At 42.6% G+C, this 23,384-nt stretch overlaps 1 protein-coding gene across 8 annotated transcripts in view; it reads right to left on the bottom strand.

Moving 5' to 3' along the window:
• Nucleotides 1-3,905: 3,905 nt before the first annotated feature.
• The window catches only part of git2a (G protein-coupled receptor kinase interacting ArfGAP 2a), a 114,232-nt gene continuing 94,753 nt past the window's right edge, over nt 3,906-23,384 (bottom strand). For 6 of the 8 annotated variants that reach the window (XM_072247459.1, XM_072247448.1, XM_072247449.1 and 3 more), the window contains 2 exons: nt 17,308-17,371; nt 3,906-7,532 (listed from right to left, as the gene is read on the bottom strand). In XM_072247459.1, the coding sequence (XP_072103560.1) occupies nt 7,323-7,532; nt 17,308-17,371 (274 nt within the window). In that variant the 3' untranslated portion in view covers nt 3,906-7,322. The remainder of the gene's footprint in view (nt 7,533-17,307; nt 17,372-23,384) is intronic. The other 2 variants (XM_072247450.1, XM_072247452.1) reach the window with 1 other exon arrangement.

Genomic DNA, 23,384 nt, shown 5'->3' with positions numbered 1-23,384 from the left:
GTCTTTTCTAATGGTGATTTAGAAAACGGTCTGTTGTAGTCAGCCTCTGAAATTATAGACAAAGCTGGCCCTGTATCCAGCTCCATTTTCAGTTTTACACCAGACTTTTCACTCTGGTCTTTTCTCTTTGGTTGCACTTTTTTTTAATCTGACTTGCACATTCTCTCTATGTGACCTTCCCTGTGACACTTTCTGCAAACTTTTTCTTTGAACCAACAGTCATTTGCATCTTGGGAGGATTTGCCACATTGATAATATTTTTGGCTTTTTGCACCATTCAAGGACATTTTGTGCATTTCACATTCTAAGCTCTTTTTCTGTAGTTCTGCTGCATCCTTTGCTGCAGTCTCTAACAATATTCCAATGGTCAATGCCTGTTCTAAGGTTAGATCTCTTTCTGACAGTAGCCTCTTTTGAGTGCTTTGACTATGCATGCCACATACAAGCCTATCCCTTAATACATCAGAAAGTCCATCTCTAGAGTCACTCTACTGGGAAAGTTTGCGCAGTTCTGCAATGTATTCAGAAATGCTTTCATTCTTTGACTGGATCCTTTTGTTAATTCTAAACCTTTCAGCTATTACTAGCAGTTTTGGGCTCAAGTGATTTTGTAAATTTGTAAGAATTTTGTCGAACGTCTTGTTTGCTGGCTTTTCAGGAGTTATTGAAAATGTAAAAGCCTGTACATTTTAGCACCCATTAAGCTAAGCATGGATACTTTCTTTTTCTCATCCACATTGTTCACATTACAATACAGTTCAACCCCCTCGATATGTGACTCCCAGTCCTTGTTAACACTATCAAATTCATCGACTTGCCTGACTAAGGTCATCGTCGCTTTATTTTCACTTTAACTTTGCTAGTTGTGCATCTTTCACTGTGTACTGTGCACTGTTACTCATGTGTCCCTTTGACCATATCCGTGATGGCCTTCTCCATACTATTTAACTCTTTCCTCTCGCTGTCTCTCACCGACGTCTGACATTTAGGCTTGTACTCATTGCCAATTTGTTGTGTCTGTGCACCTACATATCAATAAATAAAAACACACATGTGGGAGATGGCTTTAACTGGTGTATTCACATTGCAGATGAGAGAGAGAAAGAATGCAATGCGCATGCATAGACAACAGATCAGAGCACCAGAGCACATATCAGCCCATCTGTAGTGCTAAGGGAGTCATTGCTCTAAAGAAATAGATCCATACAGTACATATGCTTGGCCATCAGTGACTAGTGGTGTCCCACAGGGGTAGTGTTGAATCTGTTACTTTCCATGTTATACAGTCAGTGACCACTTTATTATGTACCTCCTTTACCTAAAGTGGCCACTGAGTGTATGATCGTGATCTTCTGCTGCTGCAGCCCATCCACTTCAAGGTTTGACGTGCTGTGCATTCAGAGATGCTCTTCTGCACACCACTGTTATAACATGTTTATCTGAATTTAATCATTTACGGGATGTGGGCGTCACCAGCTGAGCCAGCGTTTATCACCCATCCCTAGTTGCCCTTGAGGAAGTGGTGATGAACTGCCTTCTTGAACAGCTGCAGTCCCTGCGGTGCAAGTACACTCACAGTGCTGTTAGGGAGGGAATTCACGATTTTGATCCAACGACAATGAAGGAATGGCGATATGTTTCCACGTCAGGATGGTGAGTGACTTGGAGGGAGTTTTCCAAGTGGTGGTGTTCCCAGGTATCTGCTGCTCTCATCCTTCTAGATGGCAGTGGTCATGGGTCTGGAAGTTGCTGCCTTAGGAATTTTCGTGTGTTGTTGCAGTGTATCTTGTAGATAGTGCACACTGCTGTGGTTGTTTGTCGATGGTGGAGGGACTGGATGTTTGCGGAAGGGGTACCATTCAAGTGGGCTGCCTTGTACTGGAAGCTTCTTGAGTGTTGATGGAACTGCACTCATCCAGGCGAGTGGCGAGTATTCCATTACACTCCTGATCTGAGCCTTGTAGATGGTGGACAGGCTTTGGGGAGTCAGAAGTTACATACTGCAGGAATTCCTAGCCTTTGACTTGCTCTGGTAGCCACAGTGTTTATATGGCTTGGCTAGTTCAGTTTCCTGTAAATGGTAACCCCCCCAGGATGTTGATAGGGGATTCAGTAAAGGCGATGCCACTGAATGTCAAGGTACGTTGGTTGGAGCTTCTCTTGTTGGAAATGGTCATTTAGCCCACAAAACTACTGTTTTTTTTTTGTTTTTCCACACTATTCTCTGTAAACTCTAAAAACTACTGAGTGAAAATCCCAATTTCTGATGTACTCCAACCACCCCATCTGATGCCAACAATCACTCTATGGTCATTCAGATCACGTTTCTTCCCCATTCTGGTCTGAATGACTGAACCTCTTAACCACGCCTGCATGCTTTTATGTACCGAGTTGCTGCCACATGATTGGCTGATTAGATATTTGCATTAACAAGGTGTAAGGTGTACATAATGAAGTGGCCACTGGGAGTATGTTTAATGATCTGAATTGAAAGCTTTGTGCTCGAGTTCATGGGTATTTTATTAGGAGGAGGGGCAGGTAATATTGAGCAAGCAAGAAGTCTGCAGAATCAGGACAGGCTGGGAGAATAGGTCTTAATTATACATCTGCCCTGCCATGATAGTCAAGTAAATTGTGACAGACATTTTTCCATCAACCACCAATTTTTAACTGTAGTTTAGTTCTTCATCCTCAGTGATTCCCCACTCTTAAAACAAGATATGGACTACAGATGCAAGTCATTCTCAGCAAAATGGCCAGCTTTTCACCTGTCCTTGTACCCACTCCATTTTTGTGGCTGGTTTAGTTAAATTTTCTATCAACAGTGAACCTTTGATAAACATTTGAATGTTTACTAATGGATGACTTGGTGATGGTGATGCTGTTGTATGTCAAGGAGAGGTGGTTATCCTGTCTTGAAAAAGACAATTAACCTTTTATCGCAAAGAATATTACTTGCTACTTATTAGTTCATGCTTAAATGCTGTCTGGTATGTAATATTTCTTAGTTGCTGCAAATGCAACTGAACATTGCTTATTAATTGAACCCAATTCTGACACTGAAGGGAAAGTCAGTCACAGCTGAAAGTTGAATGTCACAATCCTGTGAAACTCCTGCAGTAACATCTTGAAGATGAAATAAACAGTTCTAACCATCTGCCTTTGTACGGGGTACATCTCCTACCAGTCAAGTGTTTTCCATTCACGTCACTGATGTTACCGTTCATTGAAACCCTACTCAATCAAATGCTGTTTTGATGGTAATGGTTACCTTAGCTTTACTCTAGAATTCAACTCTAGTGTATCGTTGGGGTCAGGATTGTCAGTGACCCCTGCCATCAGTCCAAGAATCTTTGACTCCCTACCATCAGGCAGGAGGTACCATAGCATTAGGATAAGAACTATTGAGATGGGAAACAACTTCTTCCCTAGGATGCAGGACTATTGAACTCCCGCCTCCATCCAGGTCTCATCACATATGATGCGGCAGTAGAATTATACTGTTTACTTTTTGACTTTTCATAAATGCACCTTATTTGTGGTCGTATTATTTTATGAGAGACATATGTACTCTGTTGAGCACCTTGGTTCAAAGGAATGTTTTCTTTGGCAGATATATATATATATATATATATATATTAGTTGAAATGACAATAGACAAACCTAATGTAGTCATGTTTTGTCCCACTGAAGTACAAACTAGACAGTGGTGCCACCTGATAGCCAGTGGTAACGTTCATACCTTGGTGATGATTAAGGATAGACTGAGGGAACAGTAAACAGTTCACTTCGATCTGACCTGTGTGTAAGACATGTCTGGCAATAGAGTCATGTGCATTAACATTATCTGAATTAACATTACAAGCATATGTACCAAGGAATAAATAATCCAGAAGACAAATCTGTACATGTAATGTATTTAATAAATCACACTAAACACATCATTACAAACTGTACATGCTTGGTTGATTTCAATAACAGTTGAAAGAGACATACAGATAGTAGATAGGAAGAGCCACGTGACAACTGCAAAGGTTACGTCAGGATTCATTCATTCTGGGAGGAAAAAGTGAAACAAGCCTTTGGTGGACGTTATGACATTTCCTTGAATAGAAACAGAAGTGGAGTGGGTTCACTCGAGAGATGGGATCAAAATATCCAGAAGCCAAAAGGAAAAGATATTAAAACTTGTTTTGTCCCGCAATTTTACTACTCCTTGGTTTCAAACAAGGCCTCAAAATAATTTAACTAAATTGGACAAGGAGGTTCATAAAAGAACATCCACATTTACCTAAAAGTGCTAGTAATGGACTTTTTTAAAAAAACTAGAATTACGAAGGATAGCTTCATGATCCCCAAACTGGAAATTCGGATCCCATTTTCTATGATCTACTAATTTTAAGAAAGCAGATAAATTGGTGGATCTCAATTTCTAGTTTGTGGGAATCAATTAGAATATAATTAGATAGAGCTTGCTTGCCTGATAATCATTAGCTTCTGTAAAAATGTTGCCTGAGGTTCAGGTCACAAAAACATAATGGCAGGATATGAAACTTGAATCACAGAGCAGTATGGGACATCAAGGAATTGGGGTTTGTTATTACAACAAGAAACCCTTCATCCTATAGTTGGATTAGGAGACTTTCAAACCTTAGCCAATTGGAATATATTATATTACAGCTTTTAAGAACAAATACATATCCCGTCATGTACAAGTGACTTGTCAAATTCCACCCAACATCTACGGGCAGTTGGCTAGTGACTAGATTTATATTGTAGGCTAGTAGTGCCTCTTGTAATCAATATCAATGTTTAGTTTCTAATTCATACCACAATCCTATACCATAAAGCCCACTCTTGCCTGAAAATAATCAGTTTCCATGCTCAAAATAAAAGATCCTGAGTACAACCTGCATAAATTTGCTGTTCTCCTCTTCCCAATGTCTCTTGTGCTAAAGTAGCCACAGAACCTTGTGTATAAGCGAGGCTCCATCTCTCACTTTGGACAAAATTGAAGTCCACAGACTGTGGCATCACCTTGCTAAGGAGACAAAGGAGATGATCTTGATTACTCGCTCCTCTATTAACAGTTCCTCCTTTACACAGGAGACCGATCAGGGTTACCTGTTTCCCTGAATGCTGCTGCCAGTGACCTGATGAGCTGCTGGCAGGAAGTGCACTTATGGACTGGTCCTGCCAGTTCAAATCCATACTGTACTTCACACTGATTAGCCAATGTGCAGATTCATTCATCAATACAAAGTTGACTGGGGCCAACCAGTTCTATTTTTTATAATAGCTTGCATATAAATCTGCTGACTTCTGCAGTACTCCAACTGTTAACTCACTAGCCAACAAGGAGAATTTGAAGTCACAGATGTCACCACTCCAAAGAAAATTGTGCTATTTTTGTTTTGGTGGGCTCTAATCTAAAAGTTAAAAGTCCCTGTGCGAGGACTGTGTCTGACTGATGATACAGAGATTGACAAAAATCTTATCTTTTAGGAGTTCAACACAGACGACCCCCACCCTGACACAGTGGGGTTGTGTTCCTGTAACGCCCCCCCCTTGCCATTTCAGTGGGGTTGTGTTCCTTACTGCCATTTTTCTGTAACACAAAGCCCCCCTTTCCCCATTGAATCCCACATTATAAGTGGAGGTGTGTTCCTACAGTATTATTTCTCTCATATTAACTCATTCTATCAGCAATGCATCTGGCTTTACTTAACTGCTTTGGCATTTTATATTTGTCTTTCCCTCACAAATTCCATCCCAGCATATTTTATTCTACATCTCAAATTACTGGATAGTGATTTGGGAATTCTCCAAGAGTAAATTTCTATTTATTGAATGGCCATAATAGGGGTTGCCTGTACAAAGCACATAAAATTGCATGTCTAACTACCATGCACTGATCCACACAAATTTAGTCAATTTTAAAAGCTGACCAACTAAAATGAGATGGTTTTAACAATTAACTGATCAAAAAAATATGCAATTCTGAACAATAAATAACTTCTGCACATACAGAACAGTATTAACACAGTTGCAAATTATCTTCCACAAAAAAAACCTAATCAATCTTAAGGGTTGCTTGTACAGGCAGCGTATTGCATTGATTCCGTGCTGTCAAGCATGTAGGTCACAAGCTGTGATCCCATGAGGTACAATGTGCACAAAGCAATAATCAGTATGGCTTTTTGCTCAACAATGCCTTGACCAATCTAACTTTTGACAAATAATATAATCCTGGTTTAAAATTTGTGCATGACATTGGATAAGGAAGCATGATTAACACCACTCATATTCAATAGAACTGACAAGCTACGTTGAAGACATGGTACATTGTTTAAAACACTGAAATGCCTAAAAAAAAACTCCAGTTGTTTTTGCAACTTACCCAATACCTATGGTCAAATGAACACAGACAACCAAATTTGCTTGCATTGAATGCAGTCCCAATCCTTGCTAAAAATAGCAACTTCTGTAACTATTTCATAAATATATAATGATAGAGCACAGAAAGAGACCATTTGGCCTTTTGTACCTGTGCTAAGCTACCCAATTAGCCCTATACCTCTGCTTTCCCTATTTGAGACAATACTTCCAGCTGAAATTTAGCCACAGGATTAGCAACACCTCATTATCATTTAGTTTCAGCTAAAATACCTGATTAACACCATTACCTCAGTTTTACCAACGCAGCACTTCATCGTGGCAAACTACTCTTAAACCTTTGTACAATCTAGATACTTTCCTTAATCCACCTTCAATATCACATTTCTTCTCTTGTGCTTTGCTCCTATACCACACCCATTCCCATTCTATTGCCCTCTGTATTTCATATCCTGACTGCCATTGACCAATAATTTAAATCTTATTTATAGTAATAGTGAATATAATGTAGTTTTAATCACCCCAATGGAGCAACTTCAAACAATATTTCCCCTAGCAAGGCATAATATGGAAATACTGTAGAGCTTTATAACCATGAAAGGAAGATTTTAAATGGTCATATATTTCTGTTGTTAATACACTTCAAACAATAAGATGCACAATTCCAATTAGCAACCATTATCTGCCTGATTTAGCTCCCTGAAGGCAAAGTCTAACCAGTGGAAAGTGACAACAGAAATATGCACCAAAAGGTTAGCCTATTGGCCACAAACATAAGCAGAAAAAAACATTAATATCCAAAAAATGTAAATTATATTAAAAAGCATGCAAACATAATACTGACAGAGCCCAGACCAAATCTGGTGCATATTCAAAATAGTCATTTTTATATAAAAATTTGCAAATAAAAAAGGGGAAAATTATAATTAGTTGCTTTCTTTTGTCATTATGGTAACGAGTTGCTTGGCGGCTTTGGCAATGTCGTATGCACACTGGATCACTTGCTGTGTCACAAGCTGAATGTCAGTTGTGGGACTGGGTTCTGTAGGTAGTGCTTTCTTGCATTCTGACTGAAGTCTGTATGCACTTGAAGTTAATAGACTCAGAGAGGCCCGAACCAGGTCTGAGCGAGGTTTCTAAATGTTAAAAGGAGAAACATTCTTCATTAGTTATCCTCCAAACAACTGAACAGCTCATTTAAAAAAAAATGTGAAGCGTTTTACACGTCCAAATAATGGAATAAAACAATTGTATAACCGAACCTAACTTAGGAATTTTGTTTTTATTTGATCCATCCACTTTCTGGCAATTACATGTGTAAGTATCTCGACACAAAACAATTGGATCTTGCATGGGACTGTGTTACCTTTCAAACTCAAACTTAATGATAAGGGTTTAAAGTTAAGAAGCAGGTAAAGAGGACGCAATGCGGATGAAAAATACAGTAGGTATGAAGATACAGTGGAAGGCAGGAGGGATAATTCCAAAGTTTGCATGGAATGGGGCATTGAAATAAAAGACAAAGAGAGTCCAAGTGAAAACAAGAACAAAACGGAATTATTGCCTGTGACTGTTTTATTAAAAATACTAACTGTAGCAATGAATCAAACCTATGAACTTCAAATTATAACAGATTGTAATAAAGTGATCAAAAAAAAGTCAGAGGGCAGAGGGGTGAACAGGGCATCTGGCACAGTGGCCTTTTAGTTATTGCACTGAGTATGAGAGCTGGGATGTAATGTTGCAGTTGCATGGGATGTTGGGGAGGGCACACGCAGTACTGTGTACAGTTTTGGTTACTCTGTTATTGGAAGGCTACCATAAAACTGGAAATAATGAAAAGAAGATCCATGATTCAAGGGCCTGAGTTATTTGAGAAGTTCGGCAGGCTTGGACTTCATTCCTTGGAGCATAGAAGGCTGAATAGTGACATTAAAGAGGTCACCCCTCTGCCTTATAAAATCCTGAAGGATATACAATACTATGCAAAATACTATAAAAAGTATTCCCCCTGTGGTAACTTTGACTTTGAAAAAGGCCCACTTGATAACTTCATGCCCAAAGGAAACCACTTTATCTGGGCTGGCAAAACCGATATTTACATACAGAGGCTTTCACTGACCCATACTGCATGGCTGAGAAGCTATACACATGCACACTGGACAAGAAAAACAGAAGTAAACCCCCCCCCAAACTCCGGAACCAGCCTCTCTTTACAAACAGCTTCCCCTAGTGGGAGTATTGCTGTATTACCAATTAGTATTATTCCTAATTAGTATTAACTTATTTTTGCAATGCTCACATTACAACACTTCTCCCCCTTTAAATTCCAACATTCCCCAAATGTAAAAGAACTGGGAAACAAAAGTGGTGCCACTAGCTTGCATACCTCTGAAACTTGTACTAGTGTCTCAGCAACAGCTTACCAATACAAAACACCTGAAAAATGTGGCAGATTCAACATTCAGTCTAACACAAAAAAAACTGTCCAGTCAAACATTCAGTCAGTCAGGAGGTTTGCGAGTACGCTGTGACCTGCACACTACCCTTGGTGACCCAGCAGGCACCACTAGTGAGGGTGTTTTGGGTGGATCTGGTGTTGGGGGCATGAGAGGGGCCTGTGTGTCCGTGTGAGAATGTTCATCCTCTTCAGGGGACCCTGCCCCTTCTGCCAGAGTCTCTCTCTCTCTCTGGCAAAGTCACTGGTGGACATGCTCCCACAGTAGTCTGTCTCACCATTGGAAACTCCGTGGGTCTGTCTGCCTCTGAGCCGGTATCATGACGCAGGCTCACATGGTCCTATGTCTGCGGAAAACACGCCCATCAGTCAGCTTAACAACATAGGAGACTGGACCACTCTGCTTAAGAATAACCCCAGGCAGCCATTGCTGATTGTTTCTCACATAGACATTGTCATCCGGTTTTAACTGCCTCTCTCACGCATGTTGATCATGACCCTCCTTTTTTCCTGCTTTCTCTCCACTTTCGGCTTCATGTCCGGGCGCAGCAGGTCCAATCCTGACTTGGGCCTGCGCCCCATCAGCATCTCTGCTGGAATGCGGGCAGTCATAGTCTGTGGCGAGGCGGTACTTAAATAGGAAATGTGAAAGCCAAGTGTTAAGAGAGTCCCCTGTCATCCGCTTCAGGCCTTCCTTCACTGTCTGAACAGCTCACTCAGCCAAGCCATTTCAGGCTGGGTGGAAAGGGGCCGGCTGACTGTGATGAATACCATTCTGCTGCATGAACTCACTGAACAGCTCACTGGTGAACGTCAGGCCATTATCAGTGACCAGAGTGTCAGGCAACCTGTGGACTGCAAACACTTGCCTGAGTTTGTCTATAGTTGAGGGGGCTGTGATGTTGCTCATGATGTGAGCTTCGATCCATTTGGAGTGCACATCCACCATTACAAGAAACATCTGCCCCATAAGGGGGGGCAGCAAAGTCCAAATGTAGCCTAGACCAGGGGTTGTCTGGCCACTCCCATGGGTGCACAGGAGGTGGTTCTGATGGGTCTGACATTGCGTGCATGATTTTACCTTGTTCTCCAGATCCTGATCCATTCTTGGCCACCAGATGTAGAATCTTGCAAGGTTTTTTCATTCGAGACACTCCTGGATGAATCTCATGAATTTCCTCCACAACCTGTGAACGGCCAGGGGGAGGCACGATGACCCTTGCCCCCCCAGAAGATGCAGCCATCCTGCAGACTCAGTTTTGTCTTGCGCCTGGCATAAGGCCTCAGTTCCTCTCCTTCCACGACTCTGGGCCAACCTTGTAAAAAAGAAGTCTTGACTTGGGACAGGACTGGGTCCCTCTCTGTCCACTGTTTGATCTGGGTCGCCTTTACAGGCGTCTCTGGTAAAAGTAGCCGACTCAGTGCATCGGCGTTTGCATTATCCCCACCCGCTCTCTACACTATAGTGTACTGGTAGGCTGACAATGTGAGAGCCTAACACTGTATCCTGGCTGAGGCTAGCGGTGGAATGCACCTAGTCTCACTGAACAGGCTCATCAGTGGTTTATGGTCCATATAAATTGTGAATGCATATCCATAGAGGTACTGATGAAAGCATTAGACCACAAAAACAATGGCCAGACCTTCTTTGTCTAGCTGTGAATATTCCTTCTCACCAGCTGTCAGGGTACGTGACGCAAAACCAATAGGCTTCTCTGGACGGTCCTCCATTACATGTGAGAGAACTGCCCCGACTCCATAAGGCAAGGCATCACATGCAAGGGTGATCTCCTTGTCTGGGTCATAGTGAACAAGCAGCTTCGCTGAGTGGAGGAGTTCTTTCACTTTCTTGAAAGCTTCCTCCTGCTCTTCACCCCACTGCCACTTAGTGTCACTGTGAAGCAGCTTATACAGTGGGGTCAAAACCTTTGAGAGGTCAGGAAGAAACCTGCCATAATAATTCACCATGCCCAAAAATGATCTGAGTTCAGTGACGCCTTTGGGGCTTGGGGCCTCCTTGATAGCTCTCACTTTGTCCTCCACTAGGTGAAGCCCCTCAGCTGTGATCTGGTGTCCCAGGTAGGTCACACTCGGTGCCAGGAACACACACTTGCCGCATTTCAATCGCAGCCCTGCGTCTGAGAGCCTCTTCAGCACCTGTTCTAAGTTAGCCAGATGCTCCACCTCCGTGGCCCGTGATCAAAATATCATCAAGGTACACTGCTACGTGCGGAATCCCCTGCAGCAAAGTGTCCATTGTCCTTTGGAAAATGGCAGGGCTGGACGCCACTCCAAACACCAGGTGATTGTATTTGAATAATCCCTTGTGCGTGTTGATTGTGATGTATGCCTTTGAATCCTCGTCCAGCAGCAGCTCTTGGTAGGCGCGGCTCATGTCCAGCTTTGTGAACAGCTTACCCCCTGACAGGGTCACAAACAGGTCATCCACCCGTGGCAATGGGTACTCCTCCAGCTTAGAGACCTGATTCACCGTAAGCTTAGTCCCCACATATCCTTGCCGTTTTGTCTGCCTTCAAAACTGGAACAATGGGAGCCGTCCACCTTGAAAATTGGACGGACTCAATAATGCCCAGCCTCTGTAAATGTTCCAGCTCCTCCTTGACTTTGCCTTTTATGGCATAGGGCACCGATCTGGAGTTTCACTGTCACGCCCTTCAGTGTGCCCAGCTCGTCCCTGAAAACGTCCTTGTACCGCTGCAGAATGTCCTCCACTGTGTGTGCAGACTTAATTTCATGCCAGTTTAGCCAGATTTTGCGAGGCCAATCGTGGCCCAAAAGATTAGGCCCACTGCCCTTAGCTATCACCAGCCTGGTTTCAGCCTTCTAAACCCTGGCTGAAATGTCCATATATAACACCCCTAAATGAGGTATGGGCTGCCCTGTATTGGTCCTAAGTTTGAGCTTTGACGGTCTAATGGGAGGCAGGTTGGACCCCCATGTCCTCCTGTAGGTCTCCTCACTAATGACCAATGCAGTAGCCCCTGAATCAACCTCAAACTTAATGTCCTTCCCCATCTGTTTCCACTCCAAACATGTTGTAGGCACACGCTGCCTCTTCATCTGCATCTTCTAGATGGTGTGTGGCTGCCTGAGCCTGTTGAGCTTCCCCCTGCCCAGGCTTAATCTTTCCCTTTGAACTCCTGCACTTTTTAGATAAATGTCCCTTTTTGTTACAAGCATGGCAGACAGTGTCTTTGAATTTGCAATCATTTGCATAGTGCGTCTCTCCACACCGGAAACATTCCACCCGCTTTGTCTGTTTACCAGTCTCCCTCCTGACTTGGTGCATTGCCACCGACTGCGAACCCCCCCACCCCATGTCCTTTCTGGATATCATTGACATTATTAGCAGCCATCTCCATGCCCTGGGCAATCTCTAAGGCTTTCTTGAAAGTCAACTGTGGGGTTTCCCCTAACAGGCGGCGTTGTATGCCGTCATTATTAATGCCGCATACCAATCTATCACGGAGCATGTCATCCAACACCGCTCCGAAATCACAATGCTCTGACAGCTGCCGAAGCTCGGCCACAGACTGACCTGGCCTCCTGAAACGGCTGTGAAGCTTAAACCGTTGGACTATCACAGAAGGTTTTGGATTATGGTGGTTCCCCACGAGCTTGATCAGTTCGTCATATGGAATTTCCCCGTTTCCGCATGTAGCTAAGTTCCTTATCAGCTTGTAAGTCTTTGCCCCACACACACTCAGGAGAATAGAGTGCTTCTTAGCCTCCTCAGTAATTCCATTAACACAGGAAAAAGTGTTCCAACCTTTCTTCATACTCCAGCCGGGCCTTGTTCCCCTCCACAAATTCACCGATAGTCCCAAACGTAGCCATCTGAACACAAGGTTCCTCGTCCCCATAGAGCTCCTGTTCAGAAACCAGCATCCTTTGCCTCTCGCCCCTGAGCAGCTCCTGTTCACACACCTGTGCCCTTTGCCTCTCATCCCCGCACAGCTCCTGTTCAGACACCGGCACCCTGTACCTCTCATCCTCGCACAGCTCCTGTTCACACACCGGTGCCCTTTGCCCCTCGTCCCCACACCGGCACCCTTTGCCTCTCATCCCCGCACAGCTCCTGTTCAGACACCGGTGCCCTTTGCCTCTCGTCCCCACACAGCTCCTGTTCAGACACCGGTGCCCTTTGCCTCTCGTCCCCCACACAGCTCCTGTTCACACACCGGCACCCTTTACCTCTCGTCCCCGCACAGCTCCTGTTCACACACCGCTGCCCTTTACCTCTCGTCCCCGCACAGCTCCTGTTCACACACCGCTGCCCTTTACCTCTCGTCCCCACACAGCTCCTGTTCACACACCGGTGCCCTTTGCCTCTCGTCCCCGCACAGCTCCTGTTCACACACTGGTGCCCTTTGCCTCTCGCCCCCGCACAGCTCCTGTTCACACACCGGCACCCTTTACCTCTCGTTCCTGCACAGCTCCTGTTCACACACCGGTGCCCTTTACCTCTCGTCCCCACACAGCTCCTGTTCACACACCGGCACCCACACAGCTCCTGTTCACACACCGGCACCCTTTGCCTCTCGTCCCCGCACAGCTCCTGTTCAGACACCGGTGCCCTTTACCTCTCGTCCCCGCACAGCTCCTGTTCACACACCGGCACCCTTTACCTCTCGTCCCCACACAGCTCCTGTTCAGACACCGGCACCCTTTACCTCTCGTCCCCACACAGCTCCTGTTCAGACACCGGCGCTCTTTGCCTCTCGTCCCCACACAGCTCCTGTTCACACACCGGCACCCACACAGCTCCTGTTCACACATTGGCACCCTTTGCCTCTCGTCCCCGCACAGCTCCTGTTCAGACACTGGCACCCTTTGCCTCTCGTCCCCACACAGCTCCTGTTCAGACACCGGCGCTCTTTGCCTCTCGTCCCCACACAGCTCCTGTTCAGACACCGGCGCTCTTTGCCTCTCGTCCCCACACAGCTCCTGTTCACACACCGGTGCCCTTTGCCCCTCGTCCCCACACAGCTCCTGTTCACACACCGGCACCCTTTACCTCTCGTCCCCACACAGCTCCTGTTCACACACCGGTGCCCTTTGCCCCTCGTCCCCACACAGCTCCTGTTCACACACCGGCACCCTTTACCTCTCGACCCCGCACAGCTCCTGTTCAGACACCGGCACCCTTTACCTCTCGTCCCCGCGCTGCTCTTCCTTGGCACCGCTGTTCATACGTAGCCGCCTAACTAGCTAGCACACTGTAGTCTAGATAAAGCTAACAACAAAAATGAAACGGGACGGCAGAGAAGCTATACACACGCACACCGGACAGGAAAACGGAAGTAACCCCCCCCTCCCCCCACAACCCTGGAACCAGCCTCTCTTTACAAACAGCTTCCCCGAGCGGGCATATTGCTATATTACCATTATCCTAATTAGTATTAACTTATTTTTATAATGCTCACATTACAAACACCTCCTACCCAGGAAGATTTCATGTCTTTTTGTTTTACAACATTGAATCACAGTAGATTTAATTTGGCTTTTTTGACACTGATCAACAGAAAATAACTCTTCCATGTCAAAGCAGAAAAAAAATTCTACAAATTTGTCTAAATTTACTACAATTATTAAACACAAAATAATTGGTGGCATTATTACTCAGCCTCTTCAAGTCAGTATTTAGTAGATGCACTTTTGGCAGCAATTACAGCCTTGAGTCTGTGTGGATAGGTCTCTATCAGCTTTGCACATCTGAGCACTGCAATTTTTCCCCATTCTTCTTTACAGAACTGCACAAGCTCTGGCAGACTGCATGGGGATCGTGAGTGAACAGCCCTTCTCAAGTCCAGCCACAAATTCTCAATGGGATTGAGGTCTGAACTCCAGGACTCTGACTTGGCCACTCCCAGACATTAACTTTGTTGTTCTTAAGCCATTCCTGTGTAGCTTTGGCTTTATGCTTGGTGTCATTGTCTTGCTGGAAAACAAATCTTCTCCCAAACTGCAGTTCTCTAGCAGACTGCATCCTCGTACAGGGCTTTCCTATATTTTGCTGCATTCATATTACCCTTTACCTTCACAAGCTCTCCAAGGCCTGCTGCAGTGAAGCATCCCCGCAGCATGATGCAGCCACCACCATGCTTCATGTAGGGATGGTATGTTTTCTGGCTATCAGACAACATGCTAAAACATTTAGCATTTATTCTGATGGCTGAAAGCTCAATTTTGGTTTCATCAGACCATAGAAACTCCTTCCAGCTGACTTCAAAGTCTCCCACATACATTCTGGCAAACTTTAGCCAAGATTTCATGAGTTTTTTTTTCCCCCAACAGTGGCTTTCTCTTGGCCACTCTCCCCTAAAGCTGTGACTAGTGAAGCACCTAGCCAAACAATTGTTATAGGAGATCTCTCCAACCTCAGCCACTGAAGCTTGTAACTGCTCCAGAGTTGTCATAGGTCTCTTGGTGGCCTCCCTCACTAGTCCCCTTCTTGCACGGTCACTCAGTTTTTGAGAACAGTCTGCTCTGGGCAGATTTACAGCTGTCTCATGTTCTTTCCACTTCTTGATGATTGACTTAACTGTACTCCAAGGGATATTCAGTGACTTGGAAATTTTCTTGCATCTATGTCCTGACTTGTGCTTTTCAATAACCTTTTCACGGAGCTACTTGGAGTGCTCTTTTGCCTTCATGGTGTGGATTTTGCCAGGATACAGACTCACCAGCTGTTGGACCTTCCAGATACAGGTGTATTTTTATTACAATCACTTGAAACACCTTGACTGCACATGGTGATTTCCATTTAACTAATTATGTGACTTCTGAAACCAACTGGCTGCAACAGTGATGATTTGGTGTGTCATGTTAAAGGGGGTGAATACTAATGCAATCAATTAGTGTTTTATATCTGTAATTTCGATCACTTTGTAGAGATCTGTTTTCACTTTGACACAAGTCTTTTTTTGTTGATCAGTGTCAAAAAAAAGTCAAATTAAATCCACTGCGACTCGATGTTGTAAAACAATCAAAACGTGACAGCAAAGTCAAGATGACACTAAACGGCAACTCCTTTGCTTGCCTCTTCAGAAAAAGCTCTATTTCTATCTTTGATAGCTCTTTTTTTTCCCCTTTTCAAGGTTCTTCTGAAGACCCAGAGTTACACTCTGACTTTGGTTCTTTGCCAGAATGGGACCCACTCTCAAGGCCTCATGACCGGTCATTTTTCGATATGCCAAGGCTGTGGCCTGGAAGACTAGCGTGCCTTCAGGTTGCTGGATTTCCGTGGCTCTGGAGACTGACTGATTCAAGACTGGTGCCCCTGACTGAGGTGTTGTGGGAGAACTCGGAACATCAGCAGCAATGGGTTAGCTGCCTTGGGCTGTATGTCCAGAGACCTGAGACTTTCCGGAGCCGACCCTCTGGGCGCAGAGCTCAGAAAAAGCGAAGAAACAGACTTTTAACATAAATCAGTGTTTATTATTATCTCTCTCCCCTTGCTGTGGAATGGGGGACACCTCTTTTTCCCTTATTAGGGAGAGAGAGAGACCCTTTGATATGTTGAATTACTGGGTGAACGAGTAGTCTTTGGGCTACTGCAAGTCTAATCTGTATCTTTACTGATGCTTCGCTGCACTTGAGTGCTGGGTGGAGAGCGCCAATGCTTTTATGCTGGTGGAGGGAGAGGGTGGGTTGTTGCCCTTCTGCTGCTTGTGCATGGGTAGGACTTTGGGATTCTAACGTTTAACTGTCATTTTTTAGGGTACTCATGTTTTTGTGGATGTTTGCAAAGAAAAAGAATTTCAGGATGTATATTGTATACATTTCTGACACTAAATGTACCTATTGAACCTACTGAAATTCCAAGGAGGTGAATACTTTTCATAGGCACAGTATACTGTATACAGCTAGGGTGCCTAAGACTTTTGCACAGTACTGTAGGTCTTTAGGTCTTTCCAGTTACCAAATAACACTTCATGCTACTGAGCTAATACAACACTTTTCCAGCTGCCTATTTTAACCAATATACAGTTTGGTGTAAAAGTCTTCGGCACCCTAGCTGTATATATGTACCGAATAGTTTTGTGCAGTACTGTAGACAGGGTAAATGCACATAGAATGGAAGACTTTGTACAGTTTATTGTATGAACAGAGTCAATGAATTACAGAACCAAATGGGAACATTTAAACCGTCAGAGATGATTAGTTGATAGGATGACACATCATTGTACTATGCATATTCCCCAGTCTGGTTGGTTTGGTATCATATCATGTGCTGACATGATAATGTGGACTTGATTCAACGTATCCATTAATAGATGTGGTATTGTGAGGCTGATATTTCTGCGAGAGGCAACATCACTAATTTGGCATTACACAGCTGATAAAAGTAATTGTATTTAGAAGTTCAGAATTTTAAATAAGCTTGAAGTTATTTGAAAAACAGTTTTTGAAGGATTAAAAAAACTCACCTTTGGAAAAAGAGCTGCCATCTCAGCTACAGCAACATGTATCCTCTCTGAGCAGGGCATAAAGCTAATGGGTGCAACAGGACAACAGAGGGAATGGGGGAAGGATGGGGGGGTTGGTAGGGAAGAAGTAGTCATTAATCATTCAGTTCAAACACTACAATATTTGAGTTAAAATTAACATTCAGTTGTCAGGAACTGAGATGGGCATGCAGTATCAACAATACAATGGCAAGGGTATTCGACTTCATCTTTGGGATGTGACGGTAAAGTTTGCAAAGCCCAAGTATCTGGGCTCAACTTGAGTTTATATTTTTACGAACTGACTTAGATTGAGTGAATTACACGAGGAAGGCCGTAATTTGTTGCTTCTTTAGTGGATAAATCCTAAAACAAATTGTGGCTTAAATTAAGGGAACAATGATTTATATTGGAACTCTGCTCCATGTTTTATCTACCTGAATTATCTGAACTTATCCTCCTTCCGCTCAGTGCTCTACATTAATTCTTACTGTACTGCCTAACACCATCAGCTCTGAATAGAATTGCTATTGTCTTGCAATGTAAAAACAGGAAGCCCGTGATTTTTTTGTGCCTGCTCTGCTGAAAAATTTCTAGATTTATTGCACCAAAATCTGTCAGTTCATTACAGACAGCTGCATTCCATTCAATCACTCAAAGCCTAGGTTTACTGAGGTTTGTCAGCAGGTTTCAATAACTGAAGGGCTGGGAGCAGAAAGCAAATAAGTTGCACAAATAAAAATAAATTTGATTTCAAAGTTTTAATTATAAGCATATTTAGGTATCTTTTAAAACGAGTCTATATATTCCTTACAACTTTAATAGCTGGCAAAGATGGGAGAGGGTCATTAATGTCAGAGTTTTCAGGACATTTCAAGAGCTGAAACCTCAATGAGGCCTTTATTCTGCTGCCTGCAGGGCCCATGGTCTTCAGGCCAGTAAGATCACTGTGCTACATCTTTACCAAAGGACTGCTGGCAGTGTTTTTGATCAGTTGTAATTGTGGAAATGACTGCAGTGGAAATCTGCTTTCTATATAGAAAACAATAACTTAAGTAAAATAAGCCAATAAAATATTTTCCTTTCACAATATTCTCAGCAATAATCTCACATCCTTTGATTTCCCTACTAATAGAAGAAAATCAATCTCTCTTCAATATCCTCAGCAACCAAGCATTCACAGCCCTCTTCGGTAGATTATACCCAGTAGCTTCATCCAAATCACTGATAGGTTTTGGACAGCAAGGACCCCAACACTGAACCCACTTCACAATGCCTCAAGCATAAATTTACTTGTTCACTCCCACTCACTTTATGACCAATAACCATTCTTCAACCCACATTAGTAAATTATTCCCACTGCCATACGCTTCAAATTTGTTTAATAACTCAGCACCTCAAAGCTCAAACACACCACATTCACTGGTTCCCCTTGATCTGCTGTGGTCTGCAAAACGTCATATGACTTTTCTTTCAGAAAATCTGCCCGCTATTAGTTTCTTAGTTCCTTTCTTGCTACTTAATTTATACTTCCATTTTCCTATTACTGTCATCAATACGATAAATACTTACATGATTTTGAACTTTGTTTCCAAATCAGCACTCAATTTAGATCTAAATGGTTTGAATAACTGAGCATGTGTTGCTTCATACTAAGAGTCTGTGGCCCTTGCATTAGGAAATACTACACCCAGAGTTAACCTATTTCATCAAGAAAAAGGCCAGAATTCTTCTTAGTGGCAGTCCTAGGTCACTGTCCTTTGACTTGTTAAATATTTTATCTATGAATACTCAGTTAGGCTAGTATCACCATGAATGCTAATTACTATGTTCTAGATCAGCAGTTCCCAACCTGGGGTCCATGGAAGCCTTGGTTAATGATATTGGTCCACGGCATTAGAAAATGGCTGGGAACCCATGTCCTGGAATCGTTTTGATATCAGGAAGCTGTTCAAGCCACAAGTGCCTCAGAACCATCTTAAAATACTTCAGCTCATTTATTCTCTTCTACTAGAGATCTTTTAATGTGTATATGGATCTTAGTAAGGCGTTTGAGAAGGTTCACCAACGTAGACTCATTCAGGAAGCCTGAAGGCACAGGATCCAGGGAAAATTGGATCCGTGGATTCAGAATTGGCTTGCACACAAAGGAATCTGTTCTAGGACCCCTGCTTTTTGTTCTTTTTTAAAAAAATGACTTGGATGAGGAAGTGGAAGGGTTGGCTAATCAGTTTGCAGATGACAGGAAGGGTGGTGGTATTGTGGATAGTGTTGAAAGTTGTTGTAGGTTACAACAGGATGCAGAGCTGAACTGAGATATGTCAGATTGAGTTCGATCTGCAAAAATGTGAAGTGATACATTTTGGAAGGACAAACTTGAAGGCAGAGTACAGGGTCAATGGCAGGATTCTTTGCAGTGTGGGGATCATGTCCAGAGATCTTTCAAAGTTTCCATGCAGGTTGATAGGTTGTTAAGAAGGCATATGGTGCGTTGGTTTTCAATAGTTGGGAGACTGAGTTCAAAAGTTACAAGGTAACACAGCAGCTCTATAAAACACTTGGGAATATTGTGTTCAGTTTTGGTCGCCTCATTATAGAAAGGATATGGAAGCTTTATAAAGAGTGCAGAGATTTACCAGGATGCTGCCTGGATCAGAGAGCATGTCTGTGAGGATAGGTTGAATGAGTTAGGGGTTCTCTTTGGAACGGAGGAGGATGAGAATGTCTTTTTAGAGGTGTACAAGATGATAAACGACATCAACAGTGCATAGTTAATGCCTTTTCTCTAGAGTGGAAATGGTTAACAGGAGGGTATAATTTTTAGGCAATTGGAAGGGAGAATAGTGTGGGACGTTGGAGGTAATTCTTACAAAGTACTGGGTGTGCCAGAGGTGGAAGTAGAGGCAGATACATTACAGACTCTTAGATAGGCACACGGATGAAAAAAAATGGAGGCTATGCAAGAGGGAACAATTAGATTGATCTGGGAATAGGTTAAAAGGTTGGCACAACATTGTGGGCTAAAAGGCCTATACAGTGCTGTACTCTATGTTATATGATACCCTTAATGGTCAACAGATACTAACTAGGAACTTCTACTCATTCTTAGAATCTAAACATTAAAAAAAAACTGGTGGCAAGATCTGAAAATCTGGTAGCTTAAAAAAAATAAATTTCAATATATATCACAATGTTCTCTGCATATCATTTTCTGTCAGCTTTTCTCATTTCCCTCTCACAAATGCTGAGATACATTTGGCACATTATCAATACTACCTCAGCCAATTAACTACTTAAATTCAGAATAATTTAAGTTTGCAGTTTGGTGTCAAATTAGATTTGGATTAGGAACAAAGTAAAACAAAAATTTTAGACTAATATGATTGAATAGTTCAGCAATGCTTAATATTAGCTGAAGTTTATAACAGTTCATAACTTCATGTATACAAGGGCAAAATGATAGACAGGGAACCTTTATAAACTGTCTGCTAGACCAAAGAACAACACAAGGGTGATTTCCAATGGACTCTTCCCTTCCTCCTTGGGGAGCAACTCTTGGCCAATCTTATTTGAAAGCAATAGGATTAAACTTCGGAGGAATCAGGAAGCCTTCTCTCACTTCTTCCTGAAAGGATTATTGAAAACTATCTTCAAGCAAGAATTTGCAGTTTGAAATAGATATCCTTTTCATGAAACAATAGTAAGCGTTTTACTGCAACACACACAAAATGCTGGAGAAACACTGCAGGTCAGGCAGTATCTACGGAAATGAATAGCGAGTCAACGTTTCGGGCTGAGTCTATTTTTTCAGGGTTTGAGAAGGAAAGGGTAAGTTGCCAGAATTTTAAAAAAGTGGGAAGGGAAGCTTTTACTCTTGTATCATTCCCTTTCCTTCTCAGTCCTGAAGAAGGGTCTTGGCCCAAAACATTGACTCTAATCATTTCCTTAGATGCTGCCTGACCTGCTGAGTTCCTCCAGCATTTTGTGCATGTTGCTCTGGATTTCCAGCATCTGCAGACTTTCTTGTGTTTATGGTAAGCATTTTATTGATTGGTTTAAGCAATGTTAATTTGTTCTATAATCAAACTGACAATATCATCCCTTTCATCGCATCGTAGCTTCTTCAAAAATGAGGGCAAGTGACAATTATCTGCATTTATAAGAGCAGAGTCAGGATAATATTAAATCAGCAATAAAGACGAAAATAGATGAGAAGCCCAAACTTCAAAGATGCAAGTGGTTTGGTCAGAGATGACATAGGAGAAGATGGATGTAAGAGTTTAAGTTTACTTTAAAATAGGGAGATTTTTCATGTCAAGAATGCGTTGATTTGGTGAACTATTTTTTGATCACAACCATTCATCCAGGACATGCTCCCTTCTCATTATTACCATCAGGGAGGCAGTAGAGGAGCATGAAGACAACGTTCCTCAATGTTTTACGAACAACTTCTTCCCCTCTGACACAAGATTTCTGAACGGACCATGATCCCGTGAACAGTACCCCACTACTTACTTATTTTTTATATTTCTTATTGTAACTTTGTATTTTTACATTTTGCCCTACACTGCTGCTGCAGAACGACACATTTCAGGACCGACGTCAGTGATAACACTTCCGGCTCTGCTTCATTTGAGATCACTTCCCAGATCACTCAAATTGTCTCCAACCTTAACTCACAGTAACATGATCTGAGCCCACGTGCTATTCCACAAGTAAACTTGACTCATGATGAACCACAGGGGTTGATCAGTTTCTCCTTGTTCCACTCAGGTACTAGGTTCTAGATGGAATCTCGAGTGAAAACTGATTACAGGCAGAGGGAGCAGGTTACAGTATACCTTTGGTTGGATTCCAAAGCATGCAAACTCTGCATTGCAGGGTCAATCCAAAAGAATCTAAAGATTGCTGTGAGAAGCCAGCATGGGAAAATGTAAGGGGAAACATTTATGATTGGCAAAAATAGTAATTTTTAAATACAGCTTATTTAAGTATGCTGAAATGTATACAACCTTACAAAATGTTATTCCTTTTTCTGCTTTAATGCAGAGTCTTTTCGATGAGTATCTTCCAGTATCTCAACTATGGGAATTAACTGATATCCACACGCAAAGCTTCCTACAAGTCTTTGAAATCTGATATTTCCTTCACATCCACCCAACTATGCTCCTCTAACTTAGATCTTGAACCAGTTCTATTGTTGCCATGGCTGAAATGGATAATGTAATGCAGACAGGGGTTCTAATCCGGGAGTTTTCTTTTCCATATGGTTCATTATTACAGCATGCAGTGCTTTTTGCTTACTAAGCTATCGGAAAAAATATGCACTTTTAAAACAGGTAAAATTAGTTCTGGTTTATAAGAATTGACAAAATTAATATATGGGCTTGAAATGGTGCATTTACAAATTAATCAACAAAGAGGATTTAAAACAAAAATAACTTTTCCTGCTCCTCAGTAGAGGGCTATTTTGCAAAGACACTGTAGTTTACATTAGTAGGCGTTTTTAATGTTTAATGAGTGGGTTTACAGATATCAGAACAGGCCCCAATCCTGTCCTCGCCCAACATCTATACATGGGCACCTTCTATACAAGGTCACTAGATATAATTAAGGGCAGCCCATGACAATTTTTTCTATATCCTAGCCTAAAACACAGGCATCCATTTTAGCTAAAATCAGTTAAGTCAGCACAAACCAGAGATCAAATATTGCTTTCATTAGATCAGGGGTTCCCAACCTGGAGTCCACAGACTCCTTGCTTAATAGTATTGGTGCATGGAAACCCCTGGCTTAGCATCTGCACTTATAAAGTTGAACGAGTGGAATACTGAAGGCAGAAGGGATGTACTTGCAGGTATGACAATGTATACATTTGTCACAATTTTTAATGTATAGCAATTCAGATGAACTTAAGCAGAAGTTTGATATATTACTTTGCAATTTAGCCATTAGACTCCATGTGTGCAACATTTTTGTGCTAAACGAATTTCCTTTTCACAAAAGGTGATACTTAACACACCACAGTGACAATCATGCAGGGAAAAAGAGAAAAGATG

This window comes from Mobula birostris, chromosome 31, assembly GCF_030028105.1.
Source record: "Mobula birostris isolate sMobBir1 chromosome 31, sMobBir1.hap1, whole genome shotgun sequence".
In the NCBI taxonomy this organism is placed as follows: Eukaryota; Metazoa; Chordata; class Chondrichthyes; order Myliobatiformes; family Myliobatidae; genus Mobula; species Mobula birostris.
Note: the sequence above shows the minus strand (reverse complement) of the source record. Positions and strands in the feature narration are given on the sequence as shown.